The sequence below is a fragment of the Muscardinus avellanarius genome (genome assembly GCF_963383645.1).
Source record: "Muscardinus avellanarius genome assembly, chromosome: 19".
Taxonomy (NCBI): Eukaryota; Metazoa; Chordata; class Mammalia; order Rodentia; family Gliridae; genus Muscardinus; species Muscardinus avellanarius.
The window spans coordinates 15,005,120-15,030,789 of NC_137805.1; the positions used below are offsets into that span (position 1 = coordinate 15,005,120).

At 56.8% G+C, this 25,670-nt stretch overlaps 1 protein-coding gene across 4 annotated transcripts in view; it reads right to left on the bottom strand.

Moving 5' to 3' along the window:
* The window catches only part of LOC308277493 (tyrosine-protein phosphatase non-receptor type substrate 1-like), a gene marked incomplete at both ends in the record, with an annotated part of 36,060 nt that extends 19,106 nt beyond the window's left edge, over positions 1–16,954 (bottom strand). For 3 of the 4 annotated variants that reach the window (XM_080716684.1, XM_080716682.1, XM_080716681.1), the window contains 2 exons: positions 1,091–1,444; positions 16,873–16,951. In XM_080716684.1, coding sequence (XP_080572810.1) covers positions 1,091–1,444; positions 16,873–16,951 — 433 coding nt within the window. Of the gene's footprint in view, positions 1–1,090; positions 1,445–16,872 lie in introns of all 4 variants that reach the window. The other variant, XM_080716683.1, reaches the window with a different exon arrangement.
* Positions 16,955–25,670: the final 8,716 nt, after the last annotated feature.

A 25,670-nucleotide genomic window follows, 5' to 3' on the forward strand; every position in this document is an offset into this window, starting at 1 on the left:
TTTTTTTGTGGTGCTGAGGATTAAACCCAGGGGCATTCTACCTCCAAGCTGTACCCCAGCCCTTCAGTTTATTTTATTTTTATCTATTTGTTTATTTATTTATTTATTTGTAGTACTGGGGATTGAACCCAGGGGGATTCTACCTCCGAGGTACCCCTCCTCTCAGCCTGATATTTTATTATTTATTTTGAAACACGATTTCACTAAATTGCAGAGGGCTTCACTAAGCAGCTGAGGCTGGCTTCAAACCTATAATCCTCCTATCTCAGCCTCCCAAATACTGGAATTACAAGTGGGCACCACCACACTTGACTTCTTATTTTTTATTTTTATTTTTGCAGTACTGGGGATGGATCCCAGAAGCATTCTACCTCTGAGCTATACCTTAGCCCTATTTTTTATTCTTTATTTTGAAACAGGGTCTCACTGAATTGCAAAGGGCCTACTAGTACCTGCGGCTGTCCGCGAACCGTGATCCTCTTGTCTCAGCCTCCCAAATGCTGTTATCATTGCTAGGTTGCTGAATGCCTCACTAAGTTGCTGAGGTTGGCCTTGAACCTGCAATCCTCCTGTCTTAGCCTTCCTGTTTCTGAAGAGAAAATAAGCCAAACACGCCCTACCCTTTTCCCCATTTCCCCTGAGAGAGGAACAGGAGCACAGCTTGGAGGGAGAAGAGCTCTTGGGATACCCCCGCTGTCCCTGTGGTCTCCAGAGCGGAGCCTGGCTCACAGTGGGCTCCGCTCTGAGCCCTGGGTCTGAGGTACAGGGAGCAGCTGTGCCACCCAGAGGCTGTGCTTTCTGGGGCCACAGCGAGGCGTGGTCTTGGGACTGGGCAAGTCACTCACGCCATCTGAGGCCCGTCTGCGGAGCCCAAGGGCTGAGCCAGCTTGGAATGATAGAGCATCTCACTAATCGCAGAGGGCTTCACTAAGTAGCTGAGGCTGGCTTTGAACCTGAGGCCTCTATGGGCCTCAGCCTTCCTGAGCCGCAGGGCGTAATGTCACTTCAGGACCTGGGCAGCCGCCACAGCACCTGCTCCAGCTGACCCCGTCCTCACAGGTGAGGGGATGAGGGACCAGGCTCTACTCACCGCGCACAGACAGCTCGGTGCCTGCTCCGGACAGGAACTCCGTGTCATCATTACCCCCTTTGCGGAACTTCACGCAGTAGTAGGTGCCGGCGTCTGCCGGGGTCACGTTGCTGATGCGGATGGAAAAGTCCAGGTTGTTTCTCTTTGTGGCGTCTGAGGCATTCATGACTCGGGGGAAGTGGCCGCCTTTGAAATTGTAGATCATCTCCCGGCTCTGCCCCTTGCCCCTGAACCATCGGATGGGCCCCGGGGGATGCAGGGAGGTCACGGTGCAGTTCAGAATAGCCACCTCTCCCGCGGCCACGGACACCGACTTCTCCCGCTGAATCACCTGCAGCTCCTGCGCGGTGGCTCCTGGAGGGGACACAGAGCGGTTACCGTCCATCCCGCGGGGCCCTGTGTGTGTTCTCACCACCATCAACTCTGACTGGCGCCGACAGTGCACAGAGCGGGACCAGAGCCCCGCACACAGCTTCTGTGGCCACGCTCACCCTCAGGCGAGACTGAAACTCCAGGAAACTGAGGCAGGGGTGCTAAGTCACCTGACAGCACGGCTTGCGTGCCAAGCCCTCTATGGAGGAGCCAGGGATGCGCTGGGCCCTGGGATTCCAATCTCCTCTACCAGGAAGAGGGAGCCCATGTTCCGGGCAGAGGGAACAGCCTGGGCGAAGGCCCAGAGGTAGGCGGCCGCCTGGCAGATGTGGAATTCTGGATCCAGCCTGGGCCAGGAAGCAGGCCCGGAAAGCTGGCTTAGCAGCTGGGGGGTAGTGAAGGGGAAGGTGGGTCCTGGCTCAGCGGCATGGTCACCTGTGGCCACCACTCGGACACCGAAGATACTCCCAGCGCCCATTGCTGCGCGGATGTTGGCGCCTCCCCTGACTTGGGCAGGGCCTCTTATGGCTCTCAGCCCTGTTGTCCACATCTGTAAACTAGTTACTATGAGCCCATCTGAACGCATCTCTGGTAGGACAGAAAAAGCTGAGGCTGGGGACCGTGTTAAGAAGCAAAGGCGTGGGGGCCCGCGCCGGTAATCCCAGTGCTTGGGAGGTTGAGGCAGGAGAATCCCAGAATAGAGGATGGCCCCAGCAACTTAGCAAGACCCTGCTCAAAACAAAACATTTTAAAAGGGCTGGGAGAAGCCAAGCGTGGTGGTGCACGCTTGTCATCCCAGCATTTGGGAGGCTGAGACGGGAGGATCACCGTTCACAGACAGCCTCAGCAACTTAGTGAGGCCCTTTGCAACTCAGTGAGACCTTGTTTCAAAATAAAATATATAAAAAAAAAATAGGGCTGGGGTTGCAGCTCGGAGATAGACTGCCCCTGAGTTCCATCCCCAATACTGCAAAAGTAATTAATTAATTTAATAAATAAAAAGGACAGCGGGTATATTACAGAGGTAGAATGCCCCTGGGTTCCATCCCCAGTACCACTAAATAAATAAATAAATAAATAAATAAATAAATAGGCCTGGGGGAGTAGCTCAGAGGCAGAATGCCTCTGGTTCAATCTCTAGTACCACAAAACAAAACAGTAACATCTGTCTTTGAAGCCACAGACCTGTGTAAAACCCTGTGTTCCCCTTGTGTGTGACTCCAGTGTATGCAAAGGTTTGGAGCCTCGGTTTCCTTATTCACAGATAGTTAGCAGAACCCCAACCCCAGCCTTCTGCCTTGTTTGAAAAGACAATGAGGTTCCCCCAGAGGCCGCTCAGCACTGGGCTGGGCAGAGGGAGCGCCATTCCATCAACAGCAGGCGGGTGGGGAGGGTTGCCTTGCTCTAACTTTGCTCCTGCCAAGCTTGCTGACACCTATCACGGGGACACCGTGCAGGCTGCCAGGCTGGGTGGCTGGAAGAAGTCGTAGGGGCCAGCCGTGAGGAGGCCCCTGAGCCCCGCGTTAGAGACCACGGGAGCATGTGAGGCAGGAACCCCAGACAGAGAGATGGAGGATGAGCCAGGAAGATAAGCAGAGGGAAGAGGTACCGTGAGAGTGCTGGGGATACCCAGAGACCGAGAGCAGCTCGATGCAGGGCGCAGCCAGGGCCCCGGTCTGAACAAGGTGAAGGGGTGTGGATCATAAAGTCCGAGGAGAAAGGCATACAGCCACCCCTTAGTATCTGCGGGGTATTGGCTGTAAGACCCCTCTTGGATACCCACGCCGAGGCTACTCAAATCCCTTTATAAAGATGTCGCAGAGCCAGGTATGGTGGCGCACATCTATAATCCCAGTACTGGGGAGGATGAGACAGGAGGATCACAGGTTCAAGACCAACAACCTCAGCAACTTAGTGAAGACCTCTGCAACTCAGTAAGACCCTGTTTCAAAATAAAAAATAGGGCTGGGGTGTAGCTCAAAGGTAGAATGCCCTGGGTTTCATCCCCAGTACCACAAAATAGCTTAGAGGTAGAATATTCCAAGATTCAATCCCTGGTACCAAGTTTCATTAAAAAAAAAAGAATAAAGTGTCATAGTTTTTGCATATGATGTCCACGATCCTCTTGTGGACTGTAAATCATTTCTAGATTACTGGTACAGTGTGCCCACCAGCACAGACCCAGTCTGCCCTCGCTGTGGGCAGGCCCGTCACCGCCTGCCCCTCCCAGCCAGGTTTCCCCAGGTGAACAGTCTCCAAGTGCCAGCTGAGCGTGCCCGACTCTTGCAGCACCAGGAAGTAAAGCTGAGCTGCGGAGGGCAGGGGCTCGGCCAGCATCAGCCAAGTGAGAGGCAGCGGAGGCAGGCCCGCCGAGGCGGGAAGCCACCCGGGACGCAGAGGCGCCCCAGCAGCCCGGAGCCTGGACCACTCCCAGCGGGGCTGCACTTCAGCTGCCCAACTGGAACCACTGCTTCCATGGGGCCAGCAGGTCGGGCGAGAGCCAGGCTCCTCAGCCAGCTCTGCACCGCCCCCGGGCCTCCATCCCATCAGCCCTGAAGCGGGGCTCTGGCACCCACCCCGGTGCAGGCATGCAGCCTGTGACGAGCTCCCCATGAGCACCTGCGGCTCACGCGCTGCTGACGTTCCAGTTCCTGGTCTTATTATTGTCATATAGCTGTATTATTTACATATTTGATTTCCTCGGGATTGCTCTAATCCCCCCACGAGGATGCTGGACCCACAGGGGACTGTTTCCAAGCTCCCGCCTAGAACGGCATGTGGCACATCCTGGGTCCTCAATGGATGGGTGTCAAAGGACCACACTGACGAGAGGGAAGGAGAGATGTGATTGGCTCCGTGACGCAGGCAAATCCCCTCTCCCAGCCTCTCCCCTCACCTGCTAAATGGAGCTCAGATTGGCATATCCAGGAGGCACTGCCTGTCTGGAGCCTGGCGCGGTTATTATTATCCTTATCAATAACAACGCTCGGGCGTGAGTCAGCAGCCGTGAGGGAGCCCCGCGCTCCAAGGCGCTGCGCAGCCAGCCGTGCCGGCAAGTCGGAGCGGGGCTATTCTCGTGGTGCAGCCGGAGGCCTGCAATCACACCCCGGGCAGGCGGCAATAAAATCTGGAGCTGGGAAGGGCTGGCCCCCCCTCTTTTTTTTAGCTCCTCTCAAGATCTCTCCACCAACTGCAGCCAGATTTAGGCAGCTTAATTAATTAGCTAGTGTTTATAAAGCGTTTGAGGAATTTTAAAAGTGCGACATAAGTGCCAAATATTATTTTAATCTGGATATGTGTGTTTCTTCCAAAGAGAGCTTTCTCCCTCTCCTCTCCTCTCCTCTCCTCTCCTCTCCTCTCCTCTCCTCTCCTCTCCTCTCCTCTCCTCTCCTCTCCTCTCCTCTCCTCTCCTCTCCTCTCCTCTCCTCTCCTCTCCTCTCCTCTCCTCTCCTCTCCTCTCTCTCTCTCTCTCTCTCTCTCTCTCTCTCTCTCTCTCTCTCTCTCTCTGTCTTTTCTTTTTCTCTGCAGGTTCCATTCTGGGAACCCGGCTTGTTAAAAATCTCTCCTGCGGTTCGGGCCTGGGGTTATCAAGCTGGGATTGCTGACAAACCTGTTTCCTGTTCTCTTTGGCCCTCCGGGCAAGGCGGACATTCAGGGCCCGGGCATTCTCTGGGGCAAAGGGAGCTGGACAGGCTGCTGGTGGGAAGGGAAGCTGGAACATCCTTTGGAGAAGGGAGTTTGGCAGGATGGACCGGCCGCGTGAGAGGGGCTCACCAGCCCGTGCTGAGGACAGACCCTCCGATGCGGAGTGTGTCTCTTCCAGAAAGATCTAGAAACATCTGGAACGCCAAAGGGCCAATGATTGGGATGGTGGAGTGAAGGTCAGCACGGCCCTTCATGGTCTGAGGGCAGCAGTAAAAAGCCATTCCATGAAGGTGTGGGAACATGGTCAAGGCTTATGGCATAATTTTAAATAATATTGTGGCTATGCAAATAAAACCTGTTCATCGCCAAGCATTTAGAGGAAACAAAAAAGTATATCAACAAAATAATAATCTCACATAATTCCATCAAAGAACTGCAATCAACATATTGATGTGGCGTAGTTAAAATGTGAGCGGATGAAAACAAGGTAAATCAGACCTTCAGATAGCTAAGGAGATGTACAAACATTTTGCCTCATTAGTTTAAGTGTTTTTATAAAAATGAAAAATCAGAAATCTCCTAATGTCCAGGGAAAGGAGAGCGGGTGGTCCCAGCGGTGAATCCACTCGACGGCCAAGCACGCAGCCGTGTACACGATGGTGTAGAAATACCACGGAGGCACACGGCAAGTCACAGCCAGCTGCTGTGTGAGACTCGGTGACTCAAACTCCGAGCCTCGGGGGAAAGGAAATTAAGGACGAGCTGAGCTTAATTCTACGTGGTAATTTACACAGGATTCTGCTGTTATATTTTCTGTTTGCATTAATTGTGCAAGAGAAGAGATGAAGGAAAACCTTTGCTTCCACTATGACTGACTTTGTAAAATAAAATAAAACCATGAACAACCGCAAGGTGCTATCCAAAGCTATCAAATGCAGCTCTTTTTTCTTTTATCATGAACCTAAAATTGATAGGGTTTCTCTTTCTCTCTTTTTCCATCTATTTTCGGTACTTTCAGATTTGCTAACCTGGATGAGCACAGAGTATCCCGAGCTGGGGACACAGCTCAGGGGCGGGGCTCGCGCCAAGCATGCACAAGGCCCGGCATCTCATCCCCAACTGCAAACAAGTAAAATAACATGCATACAAAAGAACACACACAGAATCTCGTTACGCGAAAAGAAACCTATACATGCAACATGTGTGCTACACGTGTGTCCTGTGTGAATGGGCCGCCCCTCGGGGATTCTGCCCGCTGCCTTTTCCCCAGCCCTGATGACCACGCCTGGCCCACAGCGCGTGCTCAGTAAACGCGTGCTGAAGGGCTGACCGGCTGCTGTGTAGAGAAAGAGGCCGGGGTGGCGAGACCCATGCGGCCTGCTGCGGCGTGCGACACCTGGCACTGGGCTGGAACGAGGCGTGTGTTTTTCATAACTCTATAGTAAATAATATATTTAACATATTAAAACTTTTTCTTTTTTGTGGTGAGCTTCTAATGCTTTGGGGGAAAAACCCACAAATACTGAGCCGACCACGTGAGTACATTTTCTAGGGGAGAAGTAACTGCCCCGGGTGCTTGTTAGAGAAACGCGGGACCCACAGGACATGGGCCAGGACACAGGGAATTCAGCCATGAGTCACCCAGTCCCACCGAGTGCCAGGCCCCGAGCCGGCTGTGTGTGGCCGTGCCCGGCCTCCTGGACCTGGCCCGCTGGCGGCAGAGAGAGTTCTGCAGAAATCAACCTATGACAGCGTCTGAGAGGGCCCCTCTCAGATGAGGGGCGCGCTGGCGGCTCCCCCGTGACCTGCCCCCTCGCCCTGCCTTTCTCTTCCTCTGTGGACACTAGTGTGCACTGAAGAGGATGCCCACGAGGGGTGAAGCAGGACACGTGTGAATGAGTACAGGAAAGGTCACGCACGCGAGGGCGGTGTGTGTGCGCATGGGCGTGCAGAGCACTAGCATCCACGCATGAGTGGGCGTGGGGGATGTGTCCAGACAGGCCGGTGAGCAGAGGCTGTGAGTCGCAGGAGGACAGCGCGTGGCCGTGGGTGGCCTGGACGTGCAAGGGGGGGGGACAGATGTCTGGGTGGGAGGCGTGAGTGAGCGTGTGGGTGACGGCAGGCGGCGTGCACGTGAACGGTGTGTAGGTGAGTGTGTGTGTGTGGGCGCGTGGGCCAGGGTGGGCTTGCGTGTGGCGTGTGAGCTAGCAGGTGTGCCCGGGGCCCCTGCCCATGCGTGCCCTGTGTGCGGCACACTTGTGCCAGCGTGGAGGCCCCTGCGGGTGGGGGCAGCTTAGCTGTGGGCCGGCTGGCAGGGACGACTCTGCCTGGGTGACCCGGTCACAGAGGAGGCATGAGGTTTTGGAAGAGAGGCAGAATCCGGGAAGACTTCCTGGAGGTGTGTCGCCAGAGCGGGGTCTTGGAGGCTCACGGGGGCTGTGGTGAGTGGGGAGGCATCCCAGGAGGGAGCAGCAGGGCTGAGACCTGCGAGCATGCGGACACGCCACAGGCAGGGAGACGGGAGGGCCAGAGGCCTGAGCGTCAGCTGGGTTAGGGAGCAGTGTCTACTCGTGACCTGTTTGCACAGTGGCAGGGAAGGACCTGTCAACGCCCGCACCCTGTAAATACCCTCTGCGCTCTGAGGGGTCTGGGGGCCCGGAGAGGTCAAGAGAGTCTGCTGAGGTCACTACTACCACTGTCCACTGGGGCGTGCTGGGCAATGGAAGGACCTTCTCCCCACCTCCCCACTCTGCAGAGGAAGCAAGCAAGCCAGGAAGAGAAGCTGGGGAGCCTGCGGCCCGGCCCGGCCTCCCCGAGGCCCCGCCTGCGGCCCTGCACTGGTCCCGGGCACGGCGCCCCAAGCTCCCGTGGGGCAACGGACTAGGCCCTCAGGACGGCCCAGAGGTGCGGCTACCATCAGCCTTCTCCCCTCCAGCGGGCTCCTCCCGAGACAGGACAGGACAGGACAGGGCGGGGCCTCCAGCTCAGGCTCCCCCTACCCCTCTCAGGCTGCCAAGGACTCACAGAGATAAAGGCCCCTTAAAAGCGACAGGCCCTTATTAAGCGGCATTTGCCAAGGTTTCAGCACACTCTGCTGCTGACAGCAGACAGTCTCCGGACAGGATTTTCCCCCGCGCTGACACTATTCACCGATCGCTTTTAGCGAGCTTCCTTCCCGTAGCTTGCGGAAGCACTTTGCGTGGCCCTCAGTTCCCTTAACCCCCACAGTCCCTGGCAGGAAGAGACGGAGGTAGAATTCCTCTGGGTTCAATCCCCAATACCAGAAGAAAAAAATCACCAGGACCCATTTCACAGATAGGGAACCCGAGGCCCAGGGCTGGGAAGACATTTGCTCCTGAGCACACGGCCAGGAAGCAGCTGAGGCTGGACTGTAAGTCCGCAGGGAGCCTACAGCGGCGGCCCTGCGCTGCGCTGCCTGTCTCGCAGAGAAGCCAGAGGGCCAGAGCGTCAGAGGCAGCAGAGACCGGCAAGAGCGCGGCCAAGCCCGGCATCCACCTGGCAGAAGGGGATACTGAGTCCGAGAGTGGCAGGGCCATGGGCATCAGTCTCCCTGCTGTTAAGTGACAAGTGATAGAGCAGGGACTCCACCTGCGAAACAGCACGCTGGCGCCCTGTTAACAGGAGCAGCGGGCGTCACGGAGCCTCTGCGGGGACCAGCCCGCCAGGCCGCCACCACCGCACAGAGCACACAGGACGACAGGCTCCGGGAGGCGCAACCTCGGGCAAGGCCGCCGGCCCGCCCGGCGAGGTCAGACTGCACCTCTGTCCATGCGAGCCACCCTGCCCCACCTGCAGACCGCCCCAGGCCACCGCGACCCTGGCAGGGGAGCCCACCCCACGCGGGGTCCTCCAATCTGAACCCTGGCCCTGCTGCATGGCGTCTGAAGTGGGGCAGGCAGCTTTGTGTTGCTGGAATTTTAAATACAAATTCCCAAGCTTCTTGGCTGCCTCTCCGCACCTTTCCTGAGATGGAGAATTACTGTGCTTCCTGGTAATTTTTTTGTTTGTTTGTTTGTTTGTGGGGATTGAACCCACAGGTAGTCCACCTTCGAGCTATATCGCCAGCCCTATTTTATTTTTATTTGATAACAAGGTCCTGCTGGGTTGATGAGAGTCTCACAAAATTGCTGAGGCTGGCTTTGAACCCGTGATCCTTCTGTCTCAGCCTCCCAAGTACCAGGATGATAGGTGTGGGTACCATGCCCGGCTCCTGATTCCTGGTTTGGTTTGGTTTTGTTTTGCATGGTACTGGGGGTGGAACCCAGGGACATTCTACCTCCGAGCTACACCCCCAGCCCTATTTTTTATATTTTATTTTGAAACAGGGTCTCACTGAGTTGCAAATAGCCTAAGTGGCTGAGGCTGTCCGTGAACCATGGTCCTCCCATCTCAGCCTCCCAAATGCTGGGATTACGAGTGTGCGCCACCACATCCAGCTTTGGCTCCTGGTATTTTAGGGTGATGGGAAGGGATCTGCAGGACGCCCCGGGCCACTGTGGTGGGGCGATGTGACAGTTAGGATGCCAGCTTTCTGTTTGACCTCATGGATCTGAGCCTCCTCTTTCAAGGGGAGATCTGGACTGGGTGCAGTGGTGCACACCTGTAATCCCAGCAACTCAGGAGGCTGAGGCAGGAGGATCGCATGTTTGAGGCCACTTAGGGCAACATATCAAGACCTTTCTCAAGTTAAAAAAAAAATAGAAAGGGCTGGGGATGTAGCCCACTGGTTCAGTGCCCCTGGGTTCAGTCACCAGTCCTGAAAGATAAAATCAAAGGGAAGTTTTCTACCCACCTGTTTCTCTAATCAACTAGTATGGGTTAACTCATGTACCACAGGCTAGGGCCTTGGAAACTGTGGAAGTAAGTGTCCCGGCAGAGAGGAGAACAAGTGCAAAGGCCCTGCGGTGGGAGAGGAGGACGTAGGGGATGGCTGCAAGCGGGCGCCACGGCCAAGCCCGTGGGGGAAGAGCGTGGCGAGAGACGACGCTGGAGAGGTGGGCTGCGCTCCAGCAAGTGCCCTGACATCACCACCAGGGCCAAACGTAACACTGAATTCCTAGCACCGCCTTAAAGCTGTATGACCTCCGGCCAGTCACTCTGTGTCTCTCTGTGCAGCGGGATGATAACCGCTCCATCTCACAGAAGCACGGCAGGAACCTGAGACGGCGGATGACGATCCTGCCTTAAAGCCGGACGGGCTCTGCGCGGGGCGGTCAGTGAACCAGACCCCGCTTGGCCCGGCCCTGACTCGGCTCACCCGCATCCTGTCTCCTCCGCTCTGTCTACTCCAGTGTCCCTGCTGTCCCTGGGCCACCCCGGGGCCTCTGCAGGGTAAGCTCCTCCCCTGCTGTCCCCATGGCTGCGCCTCTGCCGCCCCGGGAGGGGCCTTCCCTCGTGCCCCCACCTCCTCCGCGCCTGTCTTCTCAGCCCTGGGACCCCGCCACCACTGCGCCCTTGGGTGTCTCTCCCTCTAGTGTCCCTCTGTCTAGTGTCCGGTGTGTCTCTGTCTTGTTCGCAGCTGTATCTCCCGGCACCTGGAGCACGCGGAAGATGCTCCTGGCACATACGCAGATGCTCAGAAATACCTTCCGGATGAATATTTAAAATTAAAATGACCCCAATAAGGACAGCAGCGTGGGTAAGGGTCAACCGAGGCTCGGATCCTGGCGTGCGCGCACTGACTGCGTGGCCTCGGGAGGAGCCCGGTTGGAGCTGGGGAGCCTGGGTTTCCTCATCTGCAAGAAGGGAAAGCACGACGCCATGCTTTTTGGCTCCCAGCGAAGACAAGACAACCGGGCACATAGAGAGACACGCAGCAAGCCAGGTGCGGTGGCGCACGCTGCAATCCCCAAGACAGGGGGATGGAAGGTTTGAAACCAGCCTCAGCAACATATGGGGATCCCCAGCAAATTAGCAAGAACTTGCTTCAAAACAAAAAACTAAGCCAGCCCTGGTGGCACACGCTTGTAATCCTAGTACCTGGGAGGCTGAGACAGGAGGACTGAAGGTTCAAGGACAGCCTCGGCAATTTAGTGAGATTCTCAGCAACCTAATGAGACCTTGTTTCCAAATAAGAAATAAAATTGGTCTGGGGGTGTGTAGCTTGGTGGTAAAATGCCTCTGGGTTCTAATCCCAGTACCACAAAAAAATAAAAATAAAAAAACTAGAGATGTAGCTCGGAGGTAGAACGTTCCTGGGTTTAATCCTAGTACAGAGAGAGAGAGAGAGAGAGAGAGAGAGAGAGAGAGAGAGAGAGGATTGTAGCTTGGAGGTAGAATATTCCTGGGTTTGCCAGGCGTGGTGGCCCTCACTTGTAATCCCAGCATTCTGGAGGCTCAGACAGGAGGATCACAGTTTGCAGCCAGCCTCAGCTACTTAGTGAGGCCCTTTGCAACTCAGTGAGACCCTGTTTCAAAATAAAGAATAAAAAATAGGGTAGGGGGTGTAGCTCGGAGGTAGAATGCCCCTGGGTTCCATCCCCAATACTGAAAAAAAAAAAAAAAGAATTTCCTGAGTTCATCCCCTAGTCCGTGGGGGGAGGCGCAGCAGATGTGGGGACTAACACTGGGTGCCGGCGTTGGCTTGGCAGCACCCCACGCCCACTCCCCACCACATCGACGGCGGGCGCAACAGGTCGGGTAGCGAGCTGGTCAGCGTCGACGCCGGGGCTCACTGCATCGACTCTGTGAGAAGAGGTAACGTGTTCGGGTTCAGCTCGCGCTAGCCACATACGCACGGGGTGCTTCCTTCCGCTGTGGGCTCCCATTTTGGAGGACGCTGATGATCCCCGTGAAGACTGGGCAGTAGAGACAGCCCGAGCATCGCCCGCTGCCCACCCTGAGGTCCCGCGGGCAGGAGGCCGTCGCCCCGCCCGGCTTCCACCCCAGCTCCTGACCAAGCACCTCCTCTGCTCAGCAGCGTGGAGCACCCCGTGCCCCAGGTGGATGTGCCAGGAAGCCACACAGACACAAAGGACCGACTACAGCGCGTCCGCCTTCCAGCTCAACTGCTTTGCATTGCATCTTCCTGGACGGGGCCTGGCGAGGCACCTGACAGGGACTATCCATCCTGCGCGGCTCCGTCCCCGGGCCCGTTCCAGGAACACTGGGCATTAACAGGAAAACCCTCTCAGCTGTCAAAATAGATGCTTCCTTCTGTGGTCCAGGGACAGAAACATATCCTGGTAACACTGCTACCTCCATCTCCTGGAGGGTACCCCCATCCAGAGAAACGTGATGGGGGCCCCAAGATAACAGGATGCTGGCCCCCCGGGGCCTGTTTCCCTACCTGCCAGGCAAGATTAATGGTGTGGAGAGAAGCGCTCCAGAGAGCAGCTGTGGTTAGGCTGATCTGGGTGGCCGTCCCATTCGGGGGCTGTGTGGCCTGGGGCAGGTGGCTTCACCTCTCTAAGCCTGTTTCCTAGTCGTCCAAACAAGTCAGACGTTGATGCTACGCGCCCCCCCGGGGAAGCGGGGAGTTCTGCCGAGAGTACACATGCCGGGTGCCAAGCCCAATAGCTGGCTGGAAGTGATGATTCTTATTATTACTCTAGTATTTCCTCACGGAATTCAGGATCCTGTCAGATATCTGGCTTCCACAGTGGAAACTCTCAGCACTGCTGAGGCCTGGCAGCCCACCCGGGCACGGCCAAGGATCCGCCGGTCCCTTTCTGTGGCCGGCTGGGGGGGACGGTGCTCCTTCGCTCTCAGGCCCCCCTGATTTTTTCCCAGGTCTCTGAATCCCTCATTCCAGCCCTGCGGATCCGGACAGCGACACCTAGAGGAAGCTGTGCGCACCGCACTCAGTCTGGAGAAGAGCAATTAAATCATGCCAGCTCAACCTGTCCGTCCCCAACTGCATCAAAGCCTCAGGGGAAGGCTGAGGCCCCTCTCTTTCATCGGCCGGCTGCTCCGGTCGCGCCCTGAGCGCCCACTGCCTGCCAGGCGCGGGGCTAGACGCGTCACACAAGTCAGTTCCCACGTTACAGACGAGGACGTCAAAACCGAATGGACCCAGGACCCAGACACTGGCTGTAAGCATCACCCTGGGCTCCCTGTAAGCATCGCCCACGTGTTTACAGACCTAGTCCTCAAAAATACAGCTGTTCAGGTCATCCCTATTTCGCAGATGAGAAAACTGAGCCCCAGAGAAGTCTGGTAATGCATGCAGGGGGCACGGGGGTGGGGGGACTGACGCTCAAGGGTCTGAGCCCTGGTCCATGGAGAGGCTGAGCACTGGCTACGGGGGCAGAAACACAGGTGAGTCAACCACGCATGCGCAGGGTGAAAAACCCAGGAGGAGTAATACGCAGCCTCAGACGGGAGCAGGTAAGATGGGGGGGAGGCCCAAGGAGGAAGAACCCCCCCTGGAGCAGAAGCACCCAGCTGAACCTTGAGGGGTGGGCAGCGTTCAGACAAAGGAAGGCAAGGAGATTCCTTCCTTGCTGCGTCCACACTGGAGATTGAGCCCCGGGGTCTTCTACCACTGCGCTATACCCCAGCCCTTTTCCCTTTTTCATTTTGAGACAGAGTCTCGCTAAGTTGCCCAGGCTGGCCTGGAACTTGCGACCCTCCTCCCTCGGCCTCCCCGGGTGTTGGGATTACGGCTGCAAGGCGTTTCTGACGGCAGAGGTTTATAGCTGAGGGCATGGATCTGCACAGGAGGACTTACCAAACAGGGGCAGGCCCCACGCGAACTGGTTAACCATCAAGAGACTCCTGGGGTCTCGTGGGCGCTGCCGTGTGAGCAGCCGGCGGAGGGCTGGCAGCCCGGCCATCCTGCCAGGTCTCCACGGACAGGTCAGCCAGTTGAAAACACGTGGCTACACGGAAGGGCTGTCGGGGAGGAAGCCCGGGCCTGCCGTTGCTTTTTGTTTTTTTCCAGAAAACTTGGACCAACAGCGCAACAGTTTTGAGCAGGGTAGTGACATGATCAGAGCTGTGTTGACAGCCCAGAAATCTGAGCACATTTAAAACGAGAAGGAGGGGGCTCCCATCAGCCCGAGACTACAAATAAGAAAATAACCTGTCGCACGGAGCCATTGGAAGAGAGCGAGGGAGCGTGTGGGATCCGTACAACACTTTTAGACTCCCTTCCTCTCTCACACCCCCTCGCCATCTGTCGCAAAGGGCACCAGGAAGATGCAGGAGGAACATTCCAGCTCCGGGGCTCCAGAGCTCGGCAGCCCAGATGGGGGGCTCTCCGGGAGACACCTCGCCCCCCGTGTGAACGCTGCCATCTTGAGGACCCAGGGGCTGCCCGTGTGCCACCCTCGTGGGCTTTCAGGGAAGGGCCGTGACTCAGTCAAACACTTCTGCCCAGAGGAGGAAATCTTTCCAGGACTCCCCACCTCGGCCCAGAAAGGGGGGCTCCTCCCTCTCCTCCAGCTTGGGCTTAGAAATCCCGATGAAGTCATTCATTTCTTCCAGCTGGAAGGCCTGCCTTCAAAGTTCTGGCCCCCTTCCTTCCTCCCGGGACAACTCGGGTCCCGGTTTTGGACTCGGTTTGCCTCATCTGTAAAGTGGGAATAAGAGCCAACTCACACGTCGCTGATGAGCGTGCAGTTATAAAACTCACAGGCGGCGAGGCGGTTCACTATTTAATAAACATGGGCTCTCTCCCGCCCCGCCCCCGCCCCCACAGTTCACGTCAGGACTTCATCCCCGCGCTGCATGACTAAAGGGCGGAACAGATCACACCATGAGTCTCCACTGGGGTGCTAAAGGAATAATTAATGGCCAGAAAGCACCCAGAGCACACCACGGCTGTCGAGGGCCTTCCCACAGCCCGGGCAGGTCGGAGCCGCCCCCTTCTCTTCAGATGAAAGAGGAATTAAGCTTAACCTCATCTCTAAGGAAAGCACCCAGGAGTCACCCCAATGCCACCCTCTGTGCCCGGCTCACTGCAAAGGCCCGCTGTCCCCCAAAGCCTGAGCCCAGCCGCCCACGTGTGGCCCCTCTCCCCGGGTGCTGGCGTGATGGGGAAGGGGAGCCAGGGCGGGACCTTCACCCAGATCTTTTCAGAAGTTCCCTTTGGCAGCTTTGGGGCCAAACGTAATCTTGAGAAACTTCCCCTGCCTCCCCCAACTGAGATCCTGCACGTGACTGCCCCCCAGCACGGGTCCCGCGATGCCTCCCAGGGTGCCGGCTCTGCCCGAGACACCAGCGTCATTCAGGCCACAGCCACCTTCCTGCCTAAGCCTGGCATTTGAGTTTCTCACCCGAATAAATCCATTTTCTTAGAAAATTGGACCAGTGCCTTTTCTACCTTCCTGCCCTTCTATCCCATCTCCCTTCGGCTTCGTCGTAAATTCTATGCCCCCGATGATGAAAGGCAGAGGCCTAAAGCCTACAGTCCCATCCTCCAAACCAGATAAATTCCACGCCGGGTTCCAGGGTGCGACCGGGACCCTGAGAACACGGGGTGAGGGGTGCCGGGAGGCTAGACGCTTCTATGGCCGCCCCCGCCCCCCACCCCCCTCAACCAAGAAACTCATCCTCACCTCCAGAGATTTATTTATTTCCGAGTGAATCTGGGCCCCTCTGCTGCTCCCACTTTTTCAGGCTATTGATGCTGAATGGATCGGAACGGAAGTTTTATGGCGCAATCTTTACCATTTTATAGATTGTTTTTATAGGCAGGGGGGAGATGTGCTCCCAGGCAAGGTGCCCGCGCCCCAGCAGAGGCGCCCTGCCCTCTGAACACTTGTCAGTCAGCGTCAATGCTCATTTGCAGAGGCTGAACCCAGGGTCCTGGTGGCCGGAGAGGGGTCCGGCCAGACCCGGAGACCTGAGCTTGGGTCCAGTTCCCCACTTCAGGAAAAGTAAACGCCTGCTAGAGACGCTTGCATTTCCGGGGGGGGGGGGGCTGGCAGGCCGGGACCGGACTTCTGCAGGGCGCAGATGGCTGGCTCAGGCAGGAACACCAGCTCGAGATCCACTCAGGGGCGACAGAGGGAAGCTATCGGTGCTGGTGGTGGTGGTGGGGGGGGTCTCTCGTGGACTCCTGGGCTTGGGGAAACCACAGGGCAGAGAGAAGATGCTGTTCACCCCCAGCTGTCCCTCCACCCACTCCTCCACACTTCTCTTTTCTCGCTGTGTGAGCTGTGACTCTCCAGGCAAATGCAAGGGGGGGGGGGAGATTACTGAGCTCATCCCTCTCTCCCTGCGGGAGGGGTGGAGGCCCAGGGACCCCTCTGCCCACCGTGCGGCCACCGCACAAGGTCCCTGCTCTTCTCTCCCTCCCCAACTCCTTGAACGCTGTTTCTCTGCCCCTCGCACCCTCCCAGGGGACCCGCGGTTCTGCAAAAAAAAAAAAAAAAAAAATCTTTAAAAAAGCAGGGCTCCTGAGCGGTGACCTCACCCCTTGGCGAAGGCGGTAGCCTTCAGAGCCGGCCAGGGGCAGCCAGGTGTTTGGTGTAGGCCCAGCAAAAAGACCTGCCGAGAGCCACAGGTAACAGCGCGCACCACACCTGGGCCGGCAGGAGGGACGGGGGCGCGGGGGCTCCGGCCAGCCCTCGGGGGGGCCCGCGATCGCCCCTCGCCCCTCGCCGCGGCTCCACTGTGCGCGCCGGGGAGGGTCGCCCTCGCCCCCCCCCCTCCCTGGCTGCCCTCTCCCGCCCGGGCTCCGACCCGTGGACGGCAGGCGCGGCTCCGCCGTCCAGGCCGCGGGCGCCCGTCTACACCGCGGGCGGCCGGAGCGGGGTCCGGCCGTGTGACCTTGGGCGAGTCGCGGCGGCGCTTACCTGTGCGGGCGCAGGACGCGGCCAGCAGCAGCGCCAGCAGCGGCCCGAGGCGGCCGGGCGCGGGGCGCGCGCGCTCCATGGGCCGCGGTGGGGCGGCGGGCGGACGGACGGACGGGCGGACGGGCGGAGGGGCAGGTCGGGCCGGGGCCGCGCGCGATGGCCGGCCGCGCAAACTTGTCTCCCGGCGGCGGCGGCGGCGGCTGCTACATGGTCCCCGAGCCGCGCCGCAAGTTGGCCGGCCTCCGGCTCGGCCGCGCGTCCCGCCGGCCCCGGGCTGCGGCGGGCGGAGCGGGCTTGGGGCGGGCTCGCCGCCGCCTCCTCCCGCTCCTCCTCCTCCTCCTCCTCCCCTCCCTCCTCCTCCTCCCCCTCCTCCCCTTCCTCCTCCCGCCGGCCGCGCTGGCTAGCTGGCTGGCTGGCTGGATGGATGGATGGCGAGCCGGCCGCCGAGCGGAGCGGAGCCGGAGCCGAGCAGGAAGTGGATGCGGCGGGCAGGAGAGGGGGAGCGAGCGCGAACAAAAATAGCGCGTGTGTAGGAAGGACTCCGGCGCCGCCGCCTGGAGACGCGCGGGGAGAGGCGCGGGCCGGGCAGCGGGGACCCGCCGGGGCCGACCCGCCGGGGTCTGGGAGGCAGGAGGGCTGCGAGCCCCCAAGGACCGCCCCCGGGCGGGAAGCCGCCGTGCGCCCCCCTCGAGGGGAGGGCCGGCTTCCAGGAGCGGCCCCCCTCCGCCCCCCGGAGCTGGGGAAGGGGAGTTCAGGACCCTCTCCTCATCCCGAGCTGGAAACGAGCTCGGAGACCAGCGCAAAATGAAGCAAAGTGGCAACCGCCCCCCACCACCACCGCGCGGGCGTAAATGGAGAGAGGGAGTGGAGGGAGGCCAGAGACGAGGGGACCCGCCTGAGGCCACACAGCGAGGCCTGGGTGGAAAGAAACATGGATTTCTGCATCTCTGGCTGAAGATCTTTGCTTAGTGACGCCCTCCCTGCAGAGACGTCTTGATCAGATGCCTGGTTCTGCGTTTCTCAGCTGAGGCAGACGGGTGCAGCTGCTGAGAGCTGGACAGGCCCCCTGGGGCCCGCACCCTCTCACCAGGTCTTAGGAGCTGGGTGCACTCCGACAAACACCCTGTGCTTTGTGTGTGTGTGTGTGTGTGTGTGTGTGTGTGTGTGTGTGTGATCCCGGAGATGGTACCCAGGGGCATTCTACCTCTGAGCTACACTCCAGCCCTATTTTATGTTCTTTATTTTGAAACAGGTTCTCACTGAGTTGCCAAGGGCCTCCCTGAGTGGCTGAGGCTGTCTGCGGATCTTGGTCCTCCTGTCTCAGTCTCCTGACTGCTGGGATTACAAGTGTGCGCCGCCATGCCCAGCCTAACACCTTGTCTTACTGAGCCTCAGCTTCCTCGTCTGAAACAAGGCCAACGGGAGAGCCGGGAGCCAGCCAGGAGAGGCTGCCGTGAGGATGCGATGAATTAATATTTGCAGGACATTTGAAAAGGAGCCTAGCATGCCCCGAGTGCTTGAGAAGGGCTTGAGAAGCAGGGCTTAGCAACCACGAGGTTCTGGGCGGCTTTGAAGTGCCCGGGTGAATTTTCCTTTCTTTGGGCGTGGGAGATTACACCAGGTCCCTGTCCCTTCAGGAATTCAAGTTCTAGTGGAGGAGACAGATAAGAAGGCAAATAGAATGAATTGGCAGAAGCCGGGCATGGCGGCGCACGCTTGTGATCCCAGCATCTGGGAGGCTAAGACAGGAGGATCGCGGTTCGCGGACAGCCTCAGCTACTTAGTGAGGCCCTCTGCAACTCAGTGAGACCCTGTTTCAAAATAAAGAATAAAAAATAGGGTAGGGGGTGTAGCTCGGAGATCAAATGCCCTTGGGTTCCATCCCTAGACCTGAAAGAAAAGAAAAAAATAAAAAAGGCAAGTAGAAAGAATTGGTGGAAGAAAGAATTGTAATCCCAGTACTTGGGAGGCTGAACCTGAAGATGGCAGGTTCAGGTCCAAACTCAGCTACTCAGCGAGGCCCTCTGCCACTTAAGGAGACTCTGTTTCAAAATAGAGAATAAAATAGGGCTGGGGCTCTAGCTTGGAGGTTGAATGACCCTGGGTTCCATCCCCAGTACAGAAAAATAAAAAAGAATTGGTGGACAACAGGGAAGCAGCTTTGAGAGCGAGAGGGGCCATGCTCCGTATGGATGTGTGTATTTATTTATGCATGTATTTATTTATTTTTCAGTACTGGGGATGGAACCCAGGGGCATTCTTCCTCCCATTCTATACCCCCAGCCCTATTTTTTATTCTTTATTTTCAAACAGGGTCTCACTGAGTTGCAAAGGGCCTAAGTCGCTGAGGCTGGCCTGAAGCACAACCTTCCTGTCTCAGCCTCCCCAATGCTGGGATTACAAGCATGCGTCACCACCACGCCCGGCTGTGTTTATTTATTTTTGATGTGGTCCTGGGGGTTGAACCCAGGAGCAATCTGCTCCCCGTCCTGTTTTATTTTGCTGCAGGGTCTCACTTGGTCGATGAGGGTCTCACTGCTTGCTGAGACTGTCCTTGAACCTGCAGACCCTCCTGTCTCAGCCTCCCAAGTACTGGAATTCAGCTGTGTTCCTTGAGACAGGGGTCAGGTAAGTTGGAGCTGACTACAGGCTTTGCTAAGCTGGGAGCCAGGCGGTCCAGGAGGAGGCCCAGAGGTCAGCCTGGCTGCAGGGCGGACCATCTCAGGTGGCGTCTACAGCTGGAAAACTCTGGAGGGCCCTGGCCGGGGCGGCAGGACTGCTTTGCAGGTCCAAAGGCCACTCTGCCTGCCAGCGAGAGTGAGCTTCAGAGAGGCGAACTGGGGTATCTGGGAGGAATACTGAGGTACCCTGGCTTCAAAGATGGGCTCCAACTCTTCAAGCCACACCTGGCAAGACCTGGGGAAATCCAGACAGGACTCTCTAGGGTAGGGGGGGGCAGGCCAGCTGATGAGGTCAGAGGTGAGGCAGCCCCCTTCCGTGGACTCCCAGAAGCCTCTGCTGTGCTCATGGTCCCCCAGGATGCGTGCACGCATTTGCGCGCGCGCGCGCGCACACACACACACACACACACACACACACACACACACACACACACCTGCCTGGGATTAGGAAACGGGATTAGGAAGGATAATAATTGAACCACCTGCTATTTATGTTCAGCACTGTTGGCAAAGGCGCTCAGCGGAGCTTCCCAGCGCCAGCCCTTTCGTCCTCTCTGCCCCCAGCAGAGGCAGCCTGGGCCTCCCTCCTCTCCACATAAACTCACCCGCGAGCCACCATCAGGGTGCGGGGGCCGAGGGACCCACTGGGCAGATGTGTCCGCTGAGAAAGTAGGTCCTACTTGCCTGAAATCACAGAGATCATGGCAGATAACTGATAGCCATCAGCCATACCCATTGAAGACAGTCACGGCTATCCTGAACTGACACCTAGCCACCTGCATCCATATCCATTTCTACACACGCCAATATTTATTAAGCACCTGCTATGTACCCAGCGCTAGGTTAAGCAAGGGTGGGGGGCAGACAAAAATCCCTGCCCTTAGGAATGGAAACAAAACAATAAATAAGATATTTAAGCCAGCTGTGGGGGCCGCGCTTGTCATCCCAGAACTTGGAAGGCTGAGCGAGGAGGATCGCTGGTTCACGACCAGCCTCAGCTACTTGGTGAGACCCTCCACAACTCAGTGGGACCCTGTTTCAAAATAATAAAAAATAGAGCTGGGAGTGTAGGTCGGAGGTAGAATGCGCCTGGGTTCAACCTCCAGTTCTGAATAAATAACTAAATAAATAAGATATTTAGCCTGTCCAGGGGGAATAAACAGGGACACACACACACACACACACACACACACACACACACACACACACACCAGAGCTGGGAAGAGAGGTGGCTAAGGTTGTGTTTTCTTTCTACTGGGGATGGAAACCAGGGCATTCTATCTCTGAGCCACACCCCCAGCCCTATTTTTTTATTTTGAAACAAGGCCTCACTAAGTTCATGAGGGCCTCATTAAGTAGCTGGGGCTGGCCGTGAACCCGTGATCCTCCTGTCTCAGCCTACCAAGTGCTGGGCATGCCACCATGCCCGCCTGAGGTCCTGTTTTGAAAAAGGGCCAGGAGAGGCCTCACTAGAGGGGGTAAGATGTTGGAGGGGCGGCTCCCTCCCTGCAGGGCTCTGGACTCTTCTGTGTCACTCCTAGGAATAGCCTGGCAGCCTCCTGCAGGGGGCTTCCCAGCCCACTCAGAACCAAGCCTCTGAGCACCTCCAGACTTTTGGCTACATACGCCCCCCAGGCTCCACCACCACACCTGGCCCCACTTCTCCTGTCCCTCCTGTGGGCTCCTGGCTGGGTGGCCCAAAGTGACCCATCAGATGCCTTCAGGGGGCTGGGGGTCTGCCGGAAAGACTTGGATGCGCAGGGGAAGGAAGGGAGTTCCTGCCAACTTGACTTACGCGATTTAAGCAGAAATACTTTTTCGGGCGTGAGCCCCGATCTGTGAGACAGGAATAAAGAGGATGGGGCAGAGGGCACACTCGCAGCCTGGCCGTGAGGGCAGCCCTGTTGGGTGGCGTCTGGGGCTTGGGCCCTTCCAAGCCCATCACCTTGAGGAAGCCCCGGAAACTCCTCGGGTCCCCTGAGGTAGGGCACGAGGCTGGAGACACAGCCCCTGAGCAGAAGCACCCTTCCAGTGGGGCCCGCAGGCCCAGCTCTGTGCGCCACCGCCGCCGCCTGCCCACGGCCTGCTCCCGCTTCCCGTAACACTGGCTGGTGTCAGCGGCAAGCCCGCCAGGCTGCTTTGTGTGGGGCCTGTCAAGAGGCTGGGGCTGCCAATGACCTATTTTTCTGGGCAAGAGGAGGCATTTGGAGTTAGAAGCCTCAGCTGTGGAGCCAGAACAATAAAAATAAAAACAGCAAAGACTCCTGGGCAGCCTGGCCCGGGAACCAACTGCCCTGTGGGGGGGGCGGGAGGGGAGCAGCCTTAGAGCCCGGGGAAGGTCACAGCAGCCCCCTGTGGACGCTGCTTTCATTCCCAGTTTGGAGCTAGAAAAACAGGATTAGAAGCCAGGCATGGTGGTGCACGCTTGTCATCCCAGCATTCAGGAGGCTGAGACAGGAGAATCAGGGTTCTCGGACAGCCTCAGCTACTTAGTGAGGCCCTTTGCAATTCAGTGAGACCCTGTTTCAAAATAAAGAATAAAAAAATAGGGCTGGGGGTGTAGCTCAGAAGTCAAATGTCCCTGGGTTCCATCCCCAGACCCACACAAAAAATAAAATAAAATGAAACAGGGTCTCACTGAGTTGCAAGGGGCCTCACTAAATAGTTGAGGGTGTCCGTGAACTGTGATCCTCTGGTCTCAGGTCTCTGCCTCTGCCTCCCAATGCTGGGATTACAAGCGTGCACTGTCATGCCTGGCTTCTTAATTTGTTTTGAAACAGGGTCTTGCTAGGTTGCTGAGGCTGGCCTCGAACCTGTGATCCTCTCGTCTCCGCCTCCTAAGTACTGGGATAAGAGCCATATGCTATCATGCCTGTTTGTTTTTGTTGTTGTTTTGGCTACAGAAACTGAACCCAGGGGCATTCAACTTCTGAGTTATACCCCCAGCCCTATTTTATTTTATTTTTACTTTTGTGTTGGGGGGTACTGGCGATGATGAGACCCAGGGGCTTTCTACCTCCACGCTGCACTCCCAGACCTATTTTATATTTTATTTGGAAACAGTCTCACTAAGTTGCTGAGAGCCTCACTAAGTAGCTGAGGCTGGCTTCAAACCTGTGCAATCCTCCTGTCTCAGCCTTCCAAGAGCTGGGATTACACACAGGCACCACCACACCTGGCTTTACTAAGGGTTTCTCGTAAGGGTTAAGTGAATCCAGGCATGGTGGCCCAGGCTGTAATTCCAGTACTTGAAACTCTGAGACAGAAGGATAGCAGGTTCAAGGCCAGCTTTAGCAGCCTACTGAGACCTTCAGCAACTAAGCAAGACCCTGTTTCAAAATAAATAAAATAGGGCCAGGAATGTAGCTCAGAAGTAGAATGCCCCTAGCTGGGCGTGGTGGTGCACACTTGTAATCCCTGCATCTGGGAGTCTGAGACAGGAGGATCGCGGTTCGCAGACAGCCTCAGCTACTTAGTGAGGCCCTCCGCAACTTAGTGAGACCCTGTTTCAAAATAAAGAATAAAAAATAGGGCAAAGGGTGTCGCTCAGAGGTCGAATGCCTCTGGGTTCCATCCCCAGACACCTCCGCCACACACACACACAAGTAGATGCCCCTGCATTCAATTCTCCGTACTACCAAAAAAAAAAAAAAAAAAAGGGAAGGAAGGGTTAAAAGAGTTAATGTTGGTTATCAAAATTTTTTTTCCCAGAGCCTTGGCCCCAGAGCCTTCAATATTAAATAGTAGATGGGCGATAAATATGTATTACATAAAAAGGATCTGCCCCATCTCAGAGTAAGGAATGGGTAGACCCTCGATCTGAAGGCAGGTCTCTGCAAGCCTGTGCCCACCCGCTTTACAATCTCCCTCCACTGCACCCACCCTTCAACCACAGCTGCCCAGGAACCAGGGCTGTGGTTTTCCAAATCGAGCAAATTTCAGCATCACCTGGAAGGGTGTTAAAACACCCTGCCTGGGCCTCCCCAGTGCCCAACTCAGCAGGTCTCGGGTAAGGTCTGAGGATTTGCATTTCTTCTTTTCTCTCCTCTATCCTTCTCTCTCTCTCTCTCTCTCTCTCTCTCTCTCTCTCTCTCTCTCTCTCTCTTTCTCATGGTTCTGGGATTTGAACCCAGGAGGTTCTACCTCTGAGCTACACCCCAGCCCTTTTTATTTTGTTTTATTTTGAAATAAGGTCTCACTAAGCTGCCTCCAGCCTGGGATCCTCCTGTCTCAGCCTCCCAAGCACTGAGATTATAAGCATGCACCAAGGCACCCAGCTTAAAAATCTGCATTTTTGGAGCCAAGTGTGGTGGTGCACGCTTGTAATCCCAACATTTGGGAGGCTGAGACAGGAGGATCGCAGTTCAAGGACAGCCTCAGGTACTTAGTGAGGCCTTTTGGAAATCAATGAAAAATCAAATTTTTTTTTGCTAGTACTGAGAATGGAACCCAGGGGCATTCTACCTCCGAGTGACACCCCCAGCCCTATTTTTTATTCTTTATTTTGAAACAATCTCACTAAGTTGGAGAGAGCCACACTAAATAGCTGAGACTTTTTTTTGTTCAGTACTGGGGATGGAACCCAGGAGCATTTTTCCTCCCATTCTACACCCTCAGCCCTATTTTTTATTCTTTATTTTGAAACAGGGTCTCACTGAGTTGCAAAGGGCCTCACTAAGTAGCTGAGGCTGTTTGCGAACCATGATCCTCCTGTCTCAGCCTCCCGGATGCTGGGATGACAAGCATGCATCACCACACCCGGCTTCAAATCTACATCTTTAAAAAGGTCCCTGGTGCTGCAGCTGCTGCTGCAGGTCTGGGCCCACAGCCTGAGAAGCAATGAAGAGCCCTCCCTAGGAGCAGAGGTGGGGTGGGTGTGGACCCCAACTCAGCTCCCCATTGGCTGGCCCGGCTGGCCATCCCTTGGTTCCCAGCCTGTCCTGAGGGGAAGACAGGAGGCAGGAGAGCATCACTCAGACACTGCAGCCGGTGCTGAGGCTGAGGGGCTGTGACAGATCACAGAGCCAGACCCCAAGGGAGCCAAGTGGTAATTAGTGCTTTCCCGGAAAAGTCAGCCACGAACCACTCTGCAAGCATCAGGAAGCTCGCCTGAGCTCATCAGGGGTGGGCCCGGACTGTCAGGCCCTCTACACTATTCCCAGGCTCCTGGGATGCAGCCCCACCCAGAGCCTGGCCCAGCTGTGCTGAGCTGAGCCTCCCCCAACCCCCTGAGCGGTGGCCTGATTCAGCGTGCAGATCCCCAGGCTCCAGGCTGACAGTCAGGAGCACACAGGAAGCCCAGCCTGGCTCGCCCATGAACACAAAAATAAGAAAACTGAGTCTGGGAGCGTAAGTGGCTTGTCCCAGGGCACAGAGCCCAAGAGCTACAGAGCCAAGCTTTGAATCCAGGGGTGCCCGTTCCCCAGCCCCCTCCTCCCGTGCCCCCCACACGCTCTGACTTGTACTGGGCTAGGAATTGGGTGCGGGCAGCGCTCTCTCTGGGTCTCCATCACCACCGCGGGGCTGGCTTGAGGATCTCCAGGCCCCTGTGGGGTGCAGCACTGGCCTGCTGATGGGTCACAGCCACCCCGGGTGTGAAATAAACGGTGAGCAGACATGGACTCTGATGCTTCCTGTTCTTGTGGGACCAAAGAGCCCAGGGGCTGAGAGACACGCGTCCCTTTCCTTTCTAGTCTCTGCCTGTGATCCTGGGTGGATTTCAGCCTCCGTTTCCTCATCCAGAAACAGGTTGAGAGCAGGATTAATAGACAAAAAGGAGGGAGGGAGGGAGGGAGGAGAGAGAGAGAGAGAGAGAGAGAGAGAGAGAGAGAGAGAGAGAGAGAGAGAGAGAGAGAATTCCAGCAAACACGGCTGGGCATGATGCATGGCCCGTCTTCCACTCTGACGTAAACCCTGGTGTCCACCCCAATCCTGACTCATCTGTCTCTGCCTCCCCACGCCCAGCCCTGCTGCCAATCCTCCTGGCTCCACCTTCAAAATAAACCAGGAATCGCACTTGTCCTTACCACCCGCCGCACGCACTGGGCTGGGCGCCTGCATTTCCCACCTGGACACCTGGCAAGCTCCCCGCCTCCTCCCTGGACTGGGGCCCTTGTC